At 41.8% G+C, this 13916-nt stretch overlaps 1 protein-coding gene across 4 annotated transcripts in view; it reads right to left on the minus strand.

Annotated features, from left to right (window-relative positions):
- DAPK1 (death associated protein kinase 1) overlaps positions 1-13916 on the minus strand; it is a 99894-nt gene that overhangs the window by 6943 nt on the left and 79035 nt on the right. For all 4 annotated transcript variants that reach the window (XM_075410897.1, XM_075410896.1, XM_009936440.2 and 1 more), the window contains 4 exons: positions 9754-9831; positions 6198-6420; positions 3619-3807; positions 1612-1809 (listed from right to left, as the gene is read on the minus strand). In XM_075410897.1, the coding sequence (XP_075267012.1) occupies positions 1612-1809; positions 3619-3807; positions 6198-6420; positions 9754-9831 (688 nt within the window). The remainder of the gene's footprint in view (positions 1-1611; positions 1810-3618; positions 3808-6197; positions 6421-9753; positions 9832-13916) is intronic.

Here is a 13916-nt window from a genome sequence, read left to right on the forward strand (position 1 = left end):
AGAAATATGCTTACATCACGGCTCAGCTTTCATCACCTAAGAGCTACAGAATCTTGATTCATTCATAAAAAGCCACATTTTCCCAAATCTCTGCATCACACTTCAAGATCAGTATTTTGTAATTGTAAATCTTCTTTTGTTTGTTTGTTTTTTTTGCGGCAGCTGAAGGACTTAATCAAAGTAACTGGAAAGTAATTTCGAAAGTTTAACTTCTCTGCTAACATCAGTTACTATGCATTACTTCAGAGATTTGTAATAGTACAAAAATGCATGGGTATCCAAACTGAGCTGACCAGTATAAGCGCTGATTTAAGCAAAGTATCTAAATAATGCCTGTAATTAGATCAGCAAGACAAAATGACTAACTCAAATTCTACCTTGGTCAAACCAAGAACTAGGTTTCCTCACGACACTGAGGAGCCACGAAAAGCTTTCAGCAATTGCAAATTGCCTGTATTTTCAGCTTTGATATTTTTCCACAAATTTCAGAGTTTTTACTTCCAGAAGTAATTTCAGTCAGTTAGATCCAAATGCTCATTTTGCTAACCTTGTGATTTCACCTAAAATGCAAAATGAAATAAATGCAGATGACTGAACTGAAAACTGATGATCTGCTTGGCTCATCATTATCTAGCTGAGGTAATGCACACAGAATCAAGCAGAAAATGAAAAGAGAGGGGAAATACTCTTTGCACTACGTAAGTATTTGATATGTTTGTCTGGTGAGTCCCTATCAATGTTACAAATGTCCACAAACGCTGAGGTAGATCTGCTGCCTGGAATAACATTTTGGTTCATCGAACCAAGACACATGTCAGAGCTTGGTTCGTCCATGGAGCTGTCACAGTCTGCAGACCAACACTCAGCTACAAACACGAACAAGTTATATGGTATATATACCTATATCTACAAAATTTTTGAGGAAAAAAAAAGAGTAGTTATGTAAGTTTATTTGTTTGTCTGCCAAGTAACTTTCAGTTTGTTAGAAAGCTTGAATATAAAATAAGTAAACTTCAAATGTGTGCAAAGTCTAAGAATACGTGAAGTAAAATTTAGAAATATTGGTTTCTGTATACCCTAATGCACCAAAGGTTAACATATTTCAGATCCAAATACAACTCTCATTAAACATGTTAAAGTGGCACGTACTGAGGGCTATGCCATTCCACAGTGTCATTCTGTCCTGTTCTCACTGACAAGACCAATTTATGCTGGAAACACTGTTAATTGGGGTTAGATATATGCAGAATTTAAGCAATACATCTAAAACTGGGTTTAAATGGCTCCAACCCTCTGAAAAACTTTTCCACACAGCTTATCTAATGCAAAACTTCACTGCCCATTTAGAGATATAAATCCCAGTGCCACAAGAGGCTGCACTGAACCTCATGATACTTTTTAGTTGGACTAAGTGGCATATAAAACTCTTTCGGCTTGTTCCACAGGTAAAATTCCCTTATTCTAAGAAACCTTGTGTAAAGTTTGTTTGAATACATGGGGATTAAGGCACATAACAGCACTATATACGGAGGATGTACAAAGCTGCGGAGAAACACAAGCCACTTTATATTACAGTCCCCTAATATTTCATTTGCAGGCAGACAAGCATACCTATTGGCTCCTCAACTGGGACTAACGATTTCAGGAAACTGAGCCAAAAGGTCACTTGGTTTAACTGGATTTCATAAGGCTCCTCAAGACTAAAAAGCACTATGTGAATTGCGGTGGGATCATTTGCAGCAAAATAATCGTAAGAGCAGAAATACACAGGATTCCCAGAGAATTCCCAGGTGCTGAAATCACCGACTCCTGAAAAACAAACAGATGAAGAGATCACACTTTGTCAGTAAGCACGAAGCATCTTTCCACCATGGAAAAACAAACAAAAGAGTTAATCTGATTTAAACTTTCATGACGATAAACTGTATGCATGTGAGAAAGCAAGGCTGCAAATGCAATCATGAACAAATGGAACGGGGTTTCGGTCAGTCTCAGAGGCTGAGAATTTGGGTCCTCACAACCTGTTCCTCTTTCATGTTCACTTCTCTAGGACATTCAGCTGGATGCCACGTGGAAGCACCTGTGTGATACATGCGTGCAGCCTTACGCATTACACTGGCCTTTGCCTTGCACAACAGCAACGGATCTTGTAATTCCCTTGAAAAACAAGAATAACTGCTCCCATTCTTTTCCTGCTCCCCCCAAAAAGCTCAACACTTTTATCAGTTTTTCTTCTTAACATGCCACAGCTGGTATTAAAAACATTTGAAGGACATTCTCAAAGAAGCCACTTTGCTTTACAGAACTGTACTATTCACATCACGTTGTTAGGTCAGGACTGAAGGATCACTATATTAAGGATCCCAGCAGCACCGTGCTTCTTTTTGCCATCTCCTTTCACTTCAGGTGAGAAAAGTATTAGCGTGCTGCACTGTATGGCACTTCCCACACTCACCATCTGATTAGGGTGAAGCCTGCCGCACTCGTACTACCTCTATTTAAGTAAACGCTGATTAAGATGCACCTCAAACTTCTAGAAGAAAAGAAGCTAGACATCTCAAATCTGGTGTTATGAGTACAGCTATTCAGAGTTCATCCACCTGCACACTTCTCTTCTACATCAAGGCAGCCCAGGTCAAAAAGAGAAATCCGTTCTGAGAGTCTGTTGCACAATTGTATCTCACTGCACAATTTGACTTGGTTTCAAATTACTCTGAAAGAGGAAATCCACCTGGACAAAGAACAAGCTTTAGCTCTCGGCATCTAGGACAAACATTCTGTCCTGCATGTGTTAGTGTGCATATACTGCATTCATAAATAGGTTTCTCTCTCCAAAATAAAATATTGACTAATACTACCTCAGCCTGAAAATTGCAGCTGCTAAGGTGTGCAAAACATTTTTATTACTAAGAAGAGATCCTATCAGGGGAGATCTTACCACTTATAGAATGATTAGTATAGCTGGTGGTGTACGTGCACCATTTGTATGGTCGTCACAGTCAAAAGCCATATATGTACTTATAACAACTTCTCTAACTGACCCCTCTTACTGCCAGCTGGTTTCAGCTGCAGAGCAGTTAGCTTCCTTCAAAAAAAAAAAAAATCAGAAGCTCTGCTCACCATGTTTGGTGAGCTCCAGGACTCACCAAACATGCTGCAGCCCTATCATGGGACACGAATAGCAAGTCCTTCACACAGGTGAGAACCACTTATATGGTGAGGACTCTTGGGTCTATGGGACCAGATTAAATCTGATAAAATCCCCAAACAACACACAGTATAGGTGAAGGAGCCCTTACAATAACAGCTGGTCTGCCAGCCCACTCCTATTATACCACGTCTCTCTTTCCTCCTGTGCCACTTACCACAAAAACATCTATATGTCATACTATAAGGATCTGACACATGACCACTATGTGTATTACAGGTACATAACCTTGTGCAGAATTACTTCCCCAGTGTCTTCCCAGAACCCACCAGCACTGGGTTTTCCACCACACTCATTACTATACCAAGCCAGGTGGTTTTTTTTTTTTTTCATTTGTATTTTTAAAAACAAGCAACATGGCATTAACCATCCCGCAGCATTCCGACACACCAGCCCAGGGCTCTGCTTACCATGCAAGCAGGCATTCTGAATGTCAATGGCCTTGGTGGACTGGTCATCCGCAGAGAAGTGAGAGTGATGAGCAGGTGAAACGAAAGCTTCTAATACCCCTTTGGTCAGGCCTGGTTCAAACATCATACTACGGCTTCTCACGCTGACGTTCTCACAACCAGGATAAAGATTCGTAATACTTACTGAAACTGGGTCAGGGAAAGGAAAATAAGATTACAAACCATGTGAAAATCACCACCAGATCACTTCAAAATAAGTATGCAAGGCATAAAAGCTGATTAAAAGAACCAAACTGCTCTTCAAAGAAAAGAGATGACTACCAAGCTGTGAGTGTACACAACTACATCCTTATTCTGAATGTCGAGGAGGAAAATCTTAGAATGATCCCATACAGCGCTTACTGCCCTTTAGCAGATATATGGTGGGAAATATAGAAAAAACCTGAATGATTTGGGAATGAAAGGTTTTAACAATTGAAGCTCTTCTAGGTGGCAAAGATATAGTGCTTTTTTAGCTAAGAGCTGCAATTTCATGGCATGGGCTATGTTTATTGTCATGGAAATGCTACATATTCATATAGTTGATTCCTGTCAGTAAGGACAAAAATACCACTGTGTAACAACTGTTTCTGGGGAGGTGGGGGAGAAAAGCAGGCCCTTAACCAAAATTATTTTATTGATAAGCAATTTATTTAGTTGATACTTAATTCAGATTGCCTGAGTAAACAAGAAATGAAAGTGCTTTTTAATTCCCTTGCACCATCTAGTGGAGAAAGTAAAGATTTCTTTCCTCCACCAGATGCTCACTTCTAGTATTTGGGTTTTAACATAGAAAGAAACGACCTGTCAGCTGTAAAACTAGACTTTCATGTTCGATCTTCTACTGTTATATTTAAATCTTTAGGCTCTTGTATAAAAATACATGGGGAATTCACATACTTATTTTTACAGAATGTAAACAAACCTAAGCACGTGATCAAGTATAGACCAAACTGTGTTAGTTTAAACATTTATCTAATTTTGTAACTTAACCCATAACTTTATTTACATATTACATAATGATTTTAATACAAAAAGAAGAACTGAAACAAGCAAAAACCAAAAATCCAAACATTAAAACAATGCCACAGCAGCTTTGTTTGCATATCATTGCACAACTTTCTGGTTTTATATCTAGGTAAGCTATTTTTGAGTGCATGCTTCAAATTCACCATTATTTCTATACTGATTTGCCAATGTGACTGGCAGTCTTGTGTGATTTTATGATGGTGTGAGCATATAACACCTATCCTCTGGTTCTGGTACCATCCAACATAAAACATCTGTCTGCAGTCAACATCATCTTGCACTGCCTCCAGAAGTGATATTCCTTAAGCGACTTCTCTCCCCTTGTACAACACAGTAAATTAAGATAAATCAATCAAGAACTTCTGATTGATTAATTTAACAAATTTCTTTACTGTGTTGTCACAGATGTGAGCCCCCTGCATTAAGTAAACAGCAAATGCAGTAGCAACCCCTGTGCCAGGTATCTTGTCTTGTTAAACCACTCTGTGAGTACCTTACAGCTTTCTCATCTGACTAGAAGGCAGAGATGAAATCTGCTACTAGCCCTGTTCTAACATTACTCAAAAATGATGAATGAAACCTAAACCTGCAAGTATTATACAAAGGTTTTTAAAGAAAAAGGCAAACTTGACCCCATCTAAAACTTCAGAAGTAAGACTACTTCTAAACGTCAATCTAAATCCGAGCTCCTCAGAGTGCCTGCTTAGCTCGATAACATTGTGCAGCCTCTCAGTGCTAGAAAAGGGACCCAGAGACAAACAGTTCATTACTCTTTCCATTGTCCTTCTGCCGCCACGGTAGGTTCTTCCAAAGCTGGGCACATGCTGAAGCGCAAACCTGGCTACTTCCTCCACATCCTGCAGCTCTTCCCATTCCATACAGGCCAAGTGGTGCTAGATGAGCAGTTTCCCTATTATTTGCACACATTTACTCCATTTTAGAAAACCTCCATTTTTACTTTGTTTGGAGACAATTTTAGACACCTTTAATGGGGCTAATCCACTCCTGTACCTTATGGAAAAGCACTCCAAGGCATCAGAGGCAGTTCTGAATCCTCTGTTGTTACTTAAAGATCACATAAAGATGCAGCAACTGTTTCAATTTTGTAGAGAGTTTATTGAAGCTGCTCAAACAAAAAGGCTGACCAAACATAATCCCCAAAGTCATGACCACGGAATCTGGACAAGACACTGGTGTTCATAGCCTAGGACTTTTTGTGAAAAATAAACATCAGTGTACACAAGTCCTGCGCTCCACTCTCCAAGTTCACTCATGTAGCATGTGAGTAAACAAAACCTCAACTACCCCCACACCCTCCACACCTGCTGCTCCTCTTTGCTCTTACTTCAGGCACAAGCCTGCGTACGGAGAAGTCAACACCCTCTTCGCTTTGCTTTGGTTTCTTATCCTGTCCTGTCTTTTGCAGTGCAGCCAACAACTCTTCTTTAGGAGATACATCGACTAAGAGGAAAATGTTTTCTCATCCAAATGTTGTATCTTTGAAGCCATACCTGAAGGTTTGGAAGACAAAGGAGATGGGGGGAATCTGGCTGAGTTTGTGGACGAGAGCCTAGGCCTACGTCTTCGGAAAAAGCTTCGTATGAGGCCGCACTTGAGAGACTCTATGAGGGTTGTTTTCCCCGTGCCAGAGTGTCCAAACAGCTTCAGTTTGATCCGGGGCTGCGGATTCTGTGTGTGCCGCAGCTGCTGGATAAAAAGCCCCCGGTGTGTATCCTAAAATTCAACATAAAGAAGAAATTATAATGTGCGGCACGGAACTTCTGTCTCCCAATAAAAAAACAAATCGCAAGGTTTAGATAACACTTTCTTGCCAGGCTGGTGCTCATCTGGATCAGTTCCTCCATCTGCTTCATCAGGGAAGTGACCAGTTACTGCCAGAAGGGCAGGGACAGGTAGACAAGGCACAGCTGGCTTCTTGCTCTCAAGCGACACTTTCAAGTCTTCACAAAAATCACACATGATGTCAGGCTCAGCATCAGTGAATGAGATCATTTTGACCTCTGATGGAGCGGGCAAAGGAGGAAAAACTAGCCTCTTTCCGTACCCATTCTCCTTACCTGTCAAGTCTCAGTGGCATAACCAATATCCATCATCTCACACAGTACACATGCAGCATTGAAGAATTTTGCAGTGACAGCTACCAACTGACCAATATGAAAAATCAATGTGCATTTCCCCTCTTCTTTACACAACTTTTCCTGTACTTCTCATATTTGGGAGAATTATCCTATTCTGGCTCCCTTGTCTACCCTGCCCAATTTTCTGTTTATATCCGCTTCAGTTCTTAGCACGGTAAATATTGCTTTTCCTAGACCACCCTTATCTCTCCTTTCCTATCACACACTCATTCTTCTTTACCTTAAAGGACCTCCTGCATACTGCTCACTTTCTGTTTTCCCACCCCTCTACTGCAACTGTACACCCTCCACGCTGGCTTCGTTCTTTACTCCCAGGCCTAAACAGATCAGTCTCCCTACTTAAATTCTCCTCTCACAGTCTGCCCTCTGTGCATTCACTGTCTCTTCCACAGCTGCAATCTCCTCCTCCTACACAGGCGTTCCTCAAACCCAATCACACCTCCTACAGAAGAGATTTCCACTTTGAGCTCCCCCATTACCCCTCTGTATCTTGTCTTGTAGTATCTGAAGGATACTCCTTCTGTTCCTGCCGAAGACAGAGTCTGGAACGAACAAATCCAATCTGTCTTTTCTCCTTGCTCAGCAAGAGGCAATCAGACACGTACGCCCTATTTCCCATGCAAGCTGGGCTTGAAAAGTCAACTCAACAAGGGTATGCAGTGCAGGGCAGCAAACTGTCCATAGAAAGACTTGTTTTAAGGAAACACGGAGATAGCAGAAAGGCGGAAGGGCAAAGGAACCAGCTTCGTACTCCCTTCCTGCATTGCCCCATCTGGAGCTGAGAGAGTGGCTCTGTTGTTCTGCATTTGTGCCGAGTTTAACATGTAGGATGAGTCATTAAATGAGCACATACAGCCCCCCAAAATTATAAGCATGCAGCAATTAAGGTGAGAAATTTGACAGAAATAGTAGTGCATATAATTTAGTTCCTTCCTCACTAACAGGCATTTATTAAATAAGTTAGTCACAATGCAAATACTGCACTCCCTCACAGCTAATACTGAATCCTCTGCAAGAACCACTACAACAGTAGGTTCTTCATGTGCTTGCTGTCAGGGACAAAACCCCCCACAGGCACTGAAAAAAAACCAGGCATCGGGTATGCACTCTGCTAGATGATATGGACCATTTTGAGTAGTACTAGAATATTTTCAGTGGTTTGATGTAGTTTATTAATTTCAATTAATCAGATTCTCTGTTGTAAAGTATACTGATAACTGTGAATGTAACCAATGTAACATGTAGGGGATGTTATCACTTCAGGTGGTCAGAATCATTGCACAACCAAAACAAGTCTTGGTTCTTTGTGAGTAATTGGGACAGGACGGTTGCAAGATAAGGGACTGCTGAATAATCCCTTTAGGCAGCTGGGCCTTGGGAGAACAGGTATACAAACTACAGAGATAAGGAGGCTGCAGGATAACCTGAAGACCCCACCGATCACCAAGAGACACCAAACAAACATGCGTGACGGACATTACCGTATACTAATGAGTTCTCGGTAAAACTATGAGAAGCATTTCTTGCAAACGTAATGAATGTGTACATTAACATAGCATAAATACCTATAAGTGTGTCCTTTCGGTGCACACGTTTGGAGGAGAGATCCCCTGTGTGCCCAGCGCCATAATAAAGAATACCTGCTTAACAGTCTGCCGACTATTGAGTTTTCCGCTCCGGCTTTTCACGGCCATCAATACTCTGATGAAGTATATAATTATCATACATTTTCCCCATATATACAAGCAGGCCTTCAACAATTAAGTAGACTTTGATATCAAGAAGAGAGTTACAGCTACGTAATCGATGGCCTTGCTGGACTTGTCAAATGCAAGATGAAAGACAAACTCGGACTGAAGTGTCTCTCGACTGAGGTGCCAAGAGCCAAGGGCTAACAAAGGGAGTAATTAACTGGTGCTTATCTTATCAGACAGAAGTAACGGGGGGCTAGCCCATCACTGTAAACCCAGTGATCTGTGGGGTGCAGCGGAGGCCGCACAGCCAGAGATTGCTTTGGATAAAGCACAGATGGCCCTTGGAAGCGCATACCAAGATGCCCGCTCTGAAGGCATCAGCTCAAACTGCTGAGTCCTGCTTCTGATGACACGACATTCCATGCCAAGAGCCAATCGATAAACAATAACTGACTTAGTCCCACCTCGCAAAAAGATTTCCAAACATATAAAAACTGGCACCTGAAAACTCTCTTTGGGAGGAGGAGCCAAGCGAGAACTTCACCTGATGGACGGGTCGACTTGCCTGAACCTCTCTCCCCCCCCAAGAAGGGACGCCTTTTTGGTAAGAGTTGCGCCTCTGACCTTGTCAGATGTATCCCCGGGAACACATTGTTAACTAAAGCGCTAAACTACTACCTTGAGCTCGACTTTTGTAGACAGAGCATTTATCAACGGCAATCCTGACTCTGTGATACCTGTCGCTTGAACAGATGACCTATTGTTTCAACTTTGCAAAACTGTTTCAGTGAAAGTCCTTGGAAGGGCTCTGGCAGGCAAGTTGGATCTGAGAAGTGGCTACACACTTAACCCTTTAGACATGAACCTTTGACCAAGTCTGGGACTAGGAGTGGATCCAGCCGCACCTAGACTCTCCTCTGAGAGAGAGTTTAGAACGCAAGGGGGTCTGCTCTGAACCTCGTGACTCAAGGGGAGGGCTCTCCTTTTGCCGCTTATCAGACTCCCCTTACCCCCACTTTAATGCAACACCGTTTCAAATGAAAAATGAAGTAGAAAAAAAAAAAAGACACCATACCAGTAAGAATTTTTGCAACAGCTTGTTAGAATGGCTTTGATGAATATCTTATTGTGTGTTTCCCCATGGTCAAACTTTTCTCGGTATCTTTACAACAGGAAAATGTCAGTTAAAAATCATGCATTCCCAAATGCCCAACCTTTTTAAGTCTTGCAAGCAGACTGGCTACATGTTCATGCTGCTCTGCTCTGGCGAGATCTTCTGCTGTTTTCCCATCCTGTTAAAACACAAATCATTAGCAGCAGTTACATCTTTTTGCTCACACTAAAAAAATCATGTGCAGCATAGCTCAGCTGCTCAAGGCAGTAACAAAATTGCTGTCAGATGCAAATGAATTAAGGAGAAGGAAAAAAAAACAACAAAGAAACAACCAGTAACAATCACCCTCCACCAGAATTCCTGGGGTTTTTTTAATTGTCAAAAAAAAAAAAAAGGTACACTGCAGAACAACTGCATTTCTTTTATAAATCAGCATCTGGATGCCACTGTAACAAGACACTTTGAATTCACAGCCTGAGAGCAAAGTCGTTTCTCCCTGTCTGAATTTCTCTTCTCACCAATTAAGAGGATGTAGATTTTACATACTGAACAGATCTAAAAGTTTTAACAGTTCACAAAGAGGGGACACATCAGCATATTCAGTCACATGAATAGCATGTGACTTTTGTTTACTAATGGATAAAGAATGACAGTGGCATACTGGTCACGGGAGGTTGCCAGAATGCAAGAACATTGTAAGGGATGTGGTTTAAATTGCATTAGCAAATTTAAAAGAAGGAGCAAAGCTGCCTTTAGCATTCTGCTCTTGTCATTTAATTACCCGTGTTTCACAGGTCAGTAGTTTAATATTAAATAGGCTGAAAGAAAAATTGCTCTCTTTCACTCTTACAACTACATTAATACTATTGTGGTGTTTTAGATTTTGGTTACAGGTAACTAATTTATGAGCATTCTCCTTCTTTCACTCTCTCAGATAAGAGCTTTCAATTATTAAGCAGTAGTACTGGAAAACTAAGATTTCTTTCTTTGGTTTCTATCTTTGCTTCTACCAGCTTTTCAGGTGAAACCTGCATTGTCTTACATAGTTCCTGAGGTTACTGTAATTATTACCCCTACATATGAAACAAATACTTTTGACAACTGACTGTCCAGCTACAGAATCCAATTTCAGGTTTCCATGTTATGTACTGCAGAACTTCAGATAATTCAGGGAGAACAGGAACAGAACATCAGCAAGAAACTGACAGAATTGTAGCTGATGGTGTGAACTGACTAATTTTGAACCAACACCTCACCCTTAAGTTCCTTCCACAGTTGATATGTAATTGCAACTTTATTAAAGAAACATCTGAATGTACTTTAAAAAACTAATTTTCCTGACAGAAGAGGTATCAAAGGGGAAAAATCTCTTTGTCTGTGCTGACCTCACTCTGCCAATCCCAGTTAACCCCGAATGCCTGCTGTATGAGAAGAGTGGTTTAGTGGCTGGGCAGCCAGCCTGCCATCAGGAGAACTGCTTCAATACTACTAGTGCTTCCCAAGTTTCCAGTCTTGGGCACGTCCAGGGGAATCCATAACCTTCAAATAAAGGGGAAGCCTTGATCCCCTGCCTGAGAATCCCTGTGGTAACAGGATGCGGACTTCACCAACCTAAAGTGTGAATTTTGTCTGGATCCTCAAATCTTTGGTCTCCTCTTAAATCTGAAGCAGGACTGCCACAGCCTGGTCCTGCACTCTTCCAGGGCGCAGTATGTTCCTGTTGCAACATGAGGCTGGAGATGGCCTGGCAAACTCCAGCAGCAAGCACGTATGCAGCGACAGATCCCTGCATGGGCACTGTCCCTTTGAATCAGAGCAGGTCCCACCGCTCTCAATGGATACTCCACAAATGCTGTGGCACGGCCTGGGTAACACGACGCCCTTACTTGCTGTGTCTCATTGCTCCATGGGGGTTTGCTCTGGCTTCAAGCCTGGTTTTGGCTGAACAGCTACACTCCGACATACCATTCATTTAGTTCAGTCACAGCTATTCGGGCACAAACACAAGGGAAATAACCATCTGGAGAGAATTTGGCACAGAGTGTGGATAGCATTGGTTCAGCCAGAGCCGGATCAGTAAGCATGGTTATAATGGGATGAAGGTGACCGCTCCCAAAGCTGGGGAAATGGCAACAGGAATGGTTCAAATTCCTAAAAGTCTACCCAGATGTGTGTACAGAGCAAATCTACTTGTAACAGTGGGATGGCACTGTCATGACCCAGACCTCCCTCCCCACTTCCTAACAGGTTCCTGAGCTCAGCCAGTTGTCTGATACAGCTGTCCAATCTTGGTTCAGATGTTGTGAAGGAAGGAGACCTGAAAACAAGTCTCATCAGGGGCTGTAGCACTACCTTTTGCTCAGGCATTGGTCTTAGGCTGAGGCTTTTGCGCTTGAGCAACAAACACTACAGCTGTGTGTGGCCATGTATGCCACTGACCCGGGCCCTGACTTTCAGGTTTGACCTTGAACCTGTTTCTTCACTATGGACTTGCCCGGTGGTCACTAGACCCTTTGTTGACCATGGTCACAAAGCCCAATTCCTGACGCTGACTTAACCTCAGACCTGCCTCACTGTTACAGATTTGTCTGGCGACCTGGACTCTTGGCTGAAGCTGGTTGCCATCACTGGACCTGCTCTGGTTGCCTTGCTTGGGTACTGTGGGACTGAATCCTTGTTGAGGAGGACACTGTCCCTGCTTGCCTTGGTGTTTACTCTTGGGTCCCTGCCTGCCTTGGTGTTTACTCTTGGCTCCTAACTCCTTTTCCCTTATGGAGCAATACTGGCCTTAGCAAGGGCATTGCCTGACAAGCATAATTTGTGAAGTCCATGGTCATCAGACCACACAGTAAACATGGCAGATAGAAAGGCTTGTACAGTAAGCGAAGGATATCCCAGAGCATTGGCAACAAGCACCAAGTGCAGCAGAAAGAACTCTTGGTCAAATTTACCCCAAAAAAGCATTTCAAGATGTTTACATTGACAGATGCTAGCAGTTCAGTTCACATGTGTGTTGAAAATTTAGACTCAGATCTGGAAGCTCAATTTATTGATTGAGGTAACAGGTGGAAAAAGCATTTGCTTCAATGAAAAAGAAATTAACAGAACAAAGTTCCCTTTTTTGTCCAAAACTGTGAGGAAGATGAGGCTGCTTAATTCTCTGGATGTCTACTGCAGGATGAACTGTAGAGCACAACAAGAATTATAAAATACATACACAAGCAAAACAGCAAATGGGTTTCAGCAAGTTATTTTCCTATTTAAGCTTTCTTGAAAAGTAGAGGGTATCTACACACTGGAACAACAATGTGTAAGCAAAGCTGGCATGTGGAAAGGGCTTGGTTACAGGATCCATGAAAGCATATTTCACACCTGATAATACTTCATCGCAATTGCTGGCTGGCTCCTTTGTTGCAAATCAGACCACTGCGCCTGCAAGAGCTGGTCCTAAGTTTAACTGGTCATTTGCAAGCATCATCATTCAAAGTTTTTAAGCAATCTGACAATTTTACTCTTGGTACAATTTTAGAAACTTTCATAACAAGAAATCAAGAACATGGTGCCAGCTAGCATGTGAGCACAACAGAATTTTGGGGGGAATATTCAAGCACTGGGAATGGTTGTATACTCCAAGAGCATAAAGTTTCCTAAGGTCACATAAGAACATTCATGCAATCGAATTAAAAATCAAACTAGTCCTAAAATGGGCTTTAGTCCTGGGAGGAGGCAGGGAAATCATACTGCAGCCCAGTTACTTAACAGTGGTGAGAAAGTTACCTCTTTAGAAATGGCATTGTAAGAGAAGAAAAAGGTAATTAATTCTACTGCACTGGATCAGAAAGAGCTGTTAATAAGATTTTTCAGAACAGTTTAACATCCACCTAGCAAACTAATTCAAAGCTGAAATGCTATTAAAATCACCACATGCAATTCCTCCCTTCCTCTCCTCCTTCTCCCTTCTCTCTGCCACAACACTGCTGGAATAATGGATAGTTATGTATATTCACTCTGCTTCTCCTGCCAGATTTAGTCTCAGCACGATTTACTTTGTCATCTCCTTCAAACTGATCTAAACTAAAGAGATAAAAAGTACTTTTATCTTGGAAGGACAGGGTCCACATAGGCAATTTTACCAGCTCAGCTGTCACGACATGAATAAAGTGATACAGCTCAAGAATTCCCCCATCCCCCTTTTGTTATATCTTACCTCTACAGCATGTAGTAGTGAAAGTATCGACACATAACGGGACATACCAAAAAAAA

The sequence above is a fragment of the Opisthocomus hoazin genome, chromosome Z (assembly GCF_030867145.1).
Source record: "Opisthocomus hoazin isolate bOpiHoa1 chromosome Z, bOpiHoa1.hap1, whole genome shotgun sequence".
Classification (NCBI taxonomy): domain Eukaryota; kingdom Metazoa; phylum Chordata; class Aves; order Opisthocomiformes; family Opisthocomidae; genus Opisthocomus; species Opisthocomus hoazin.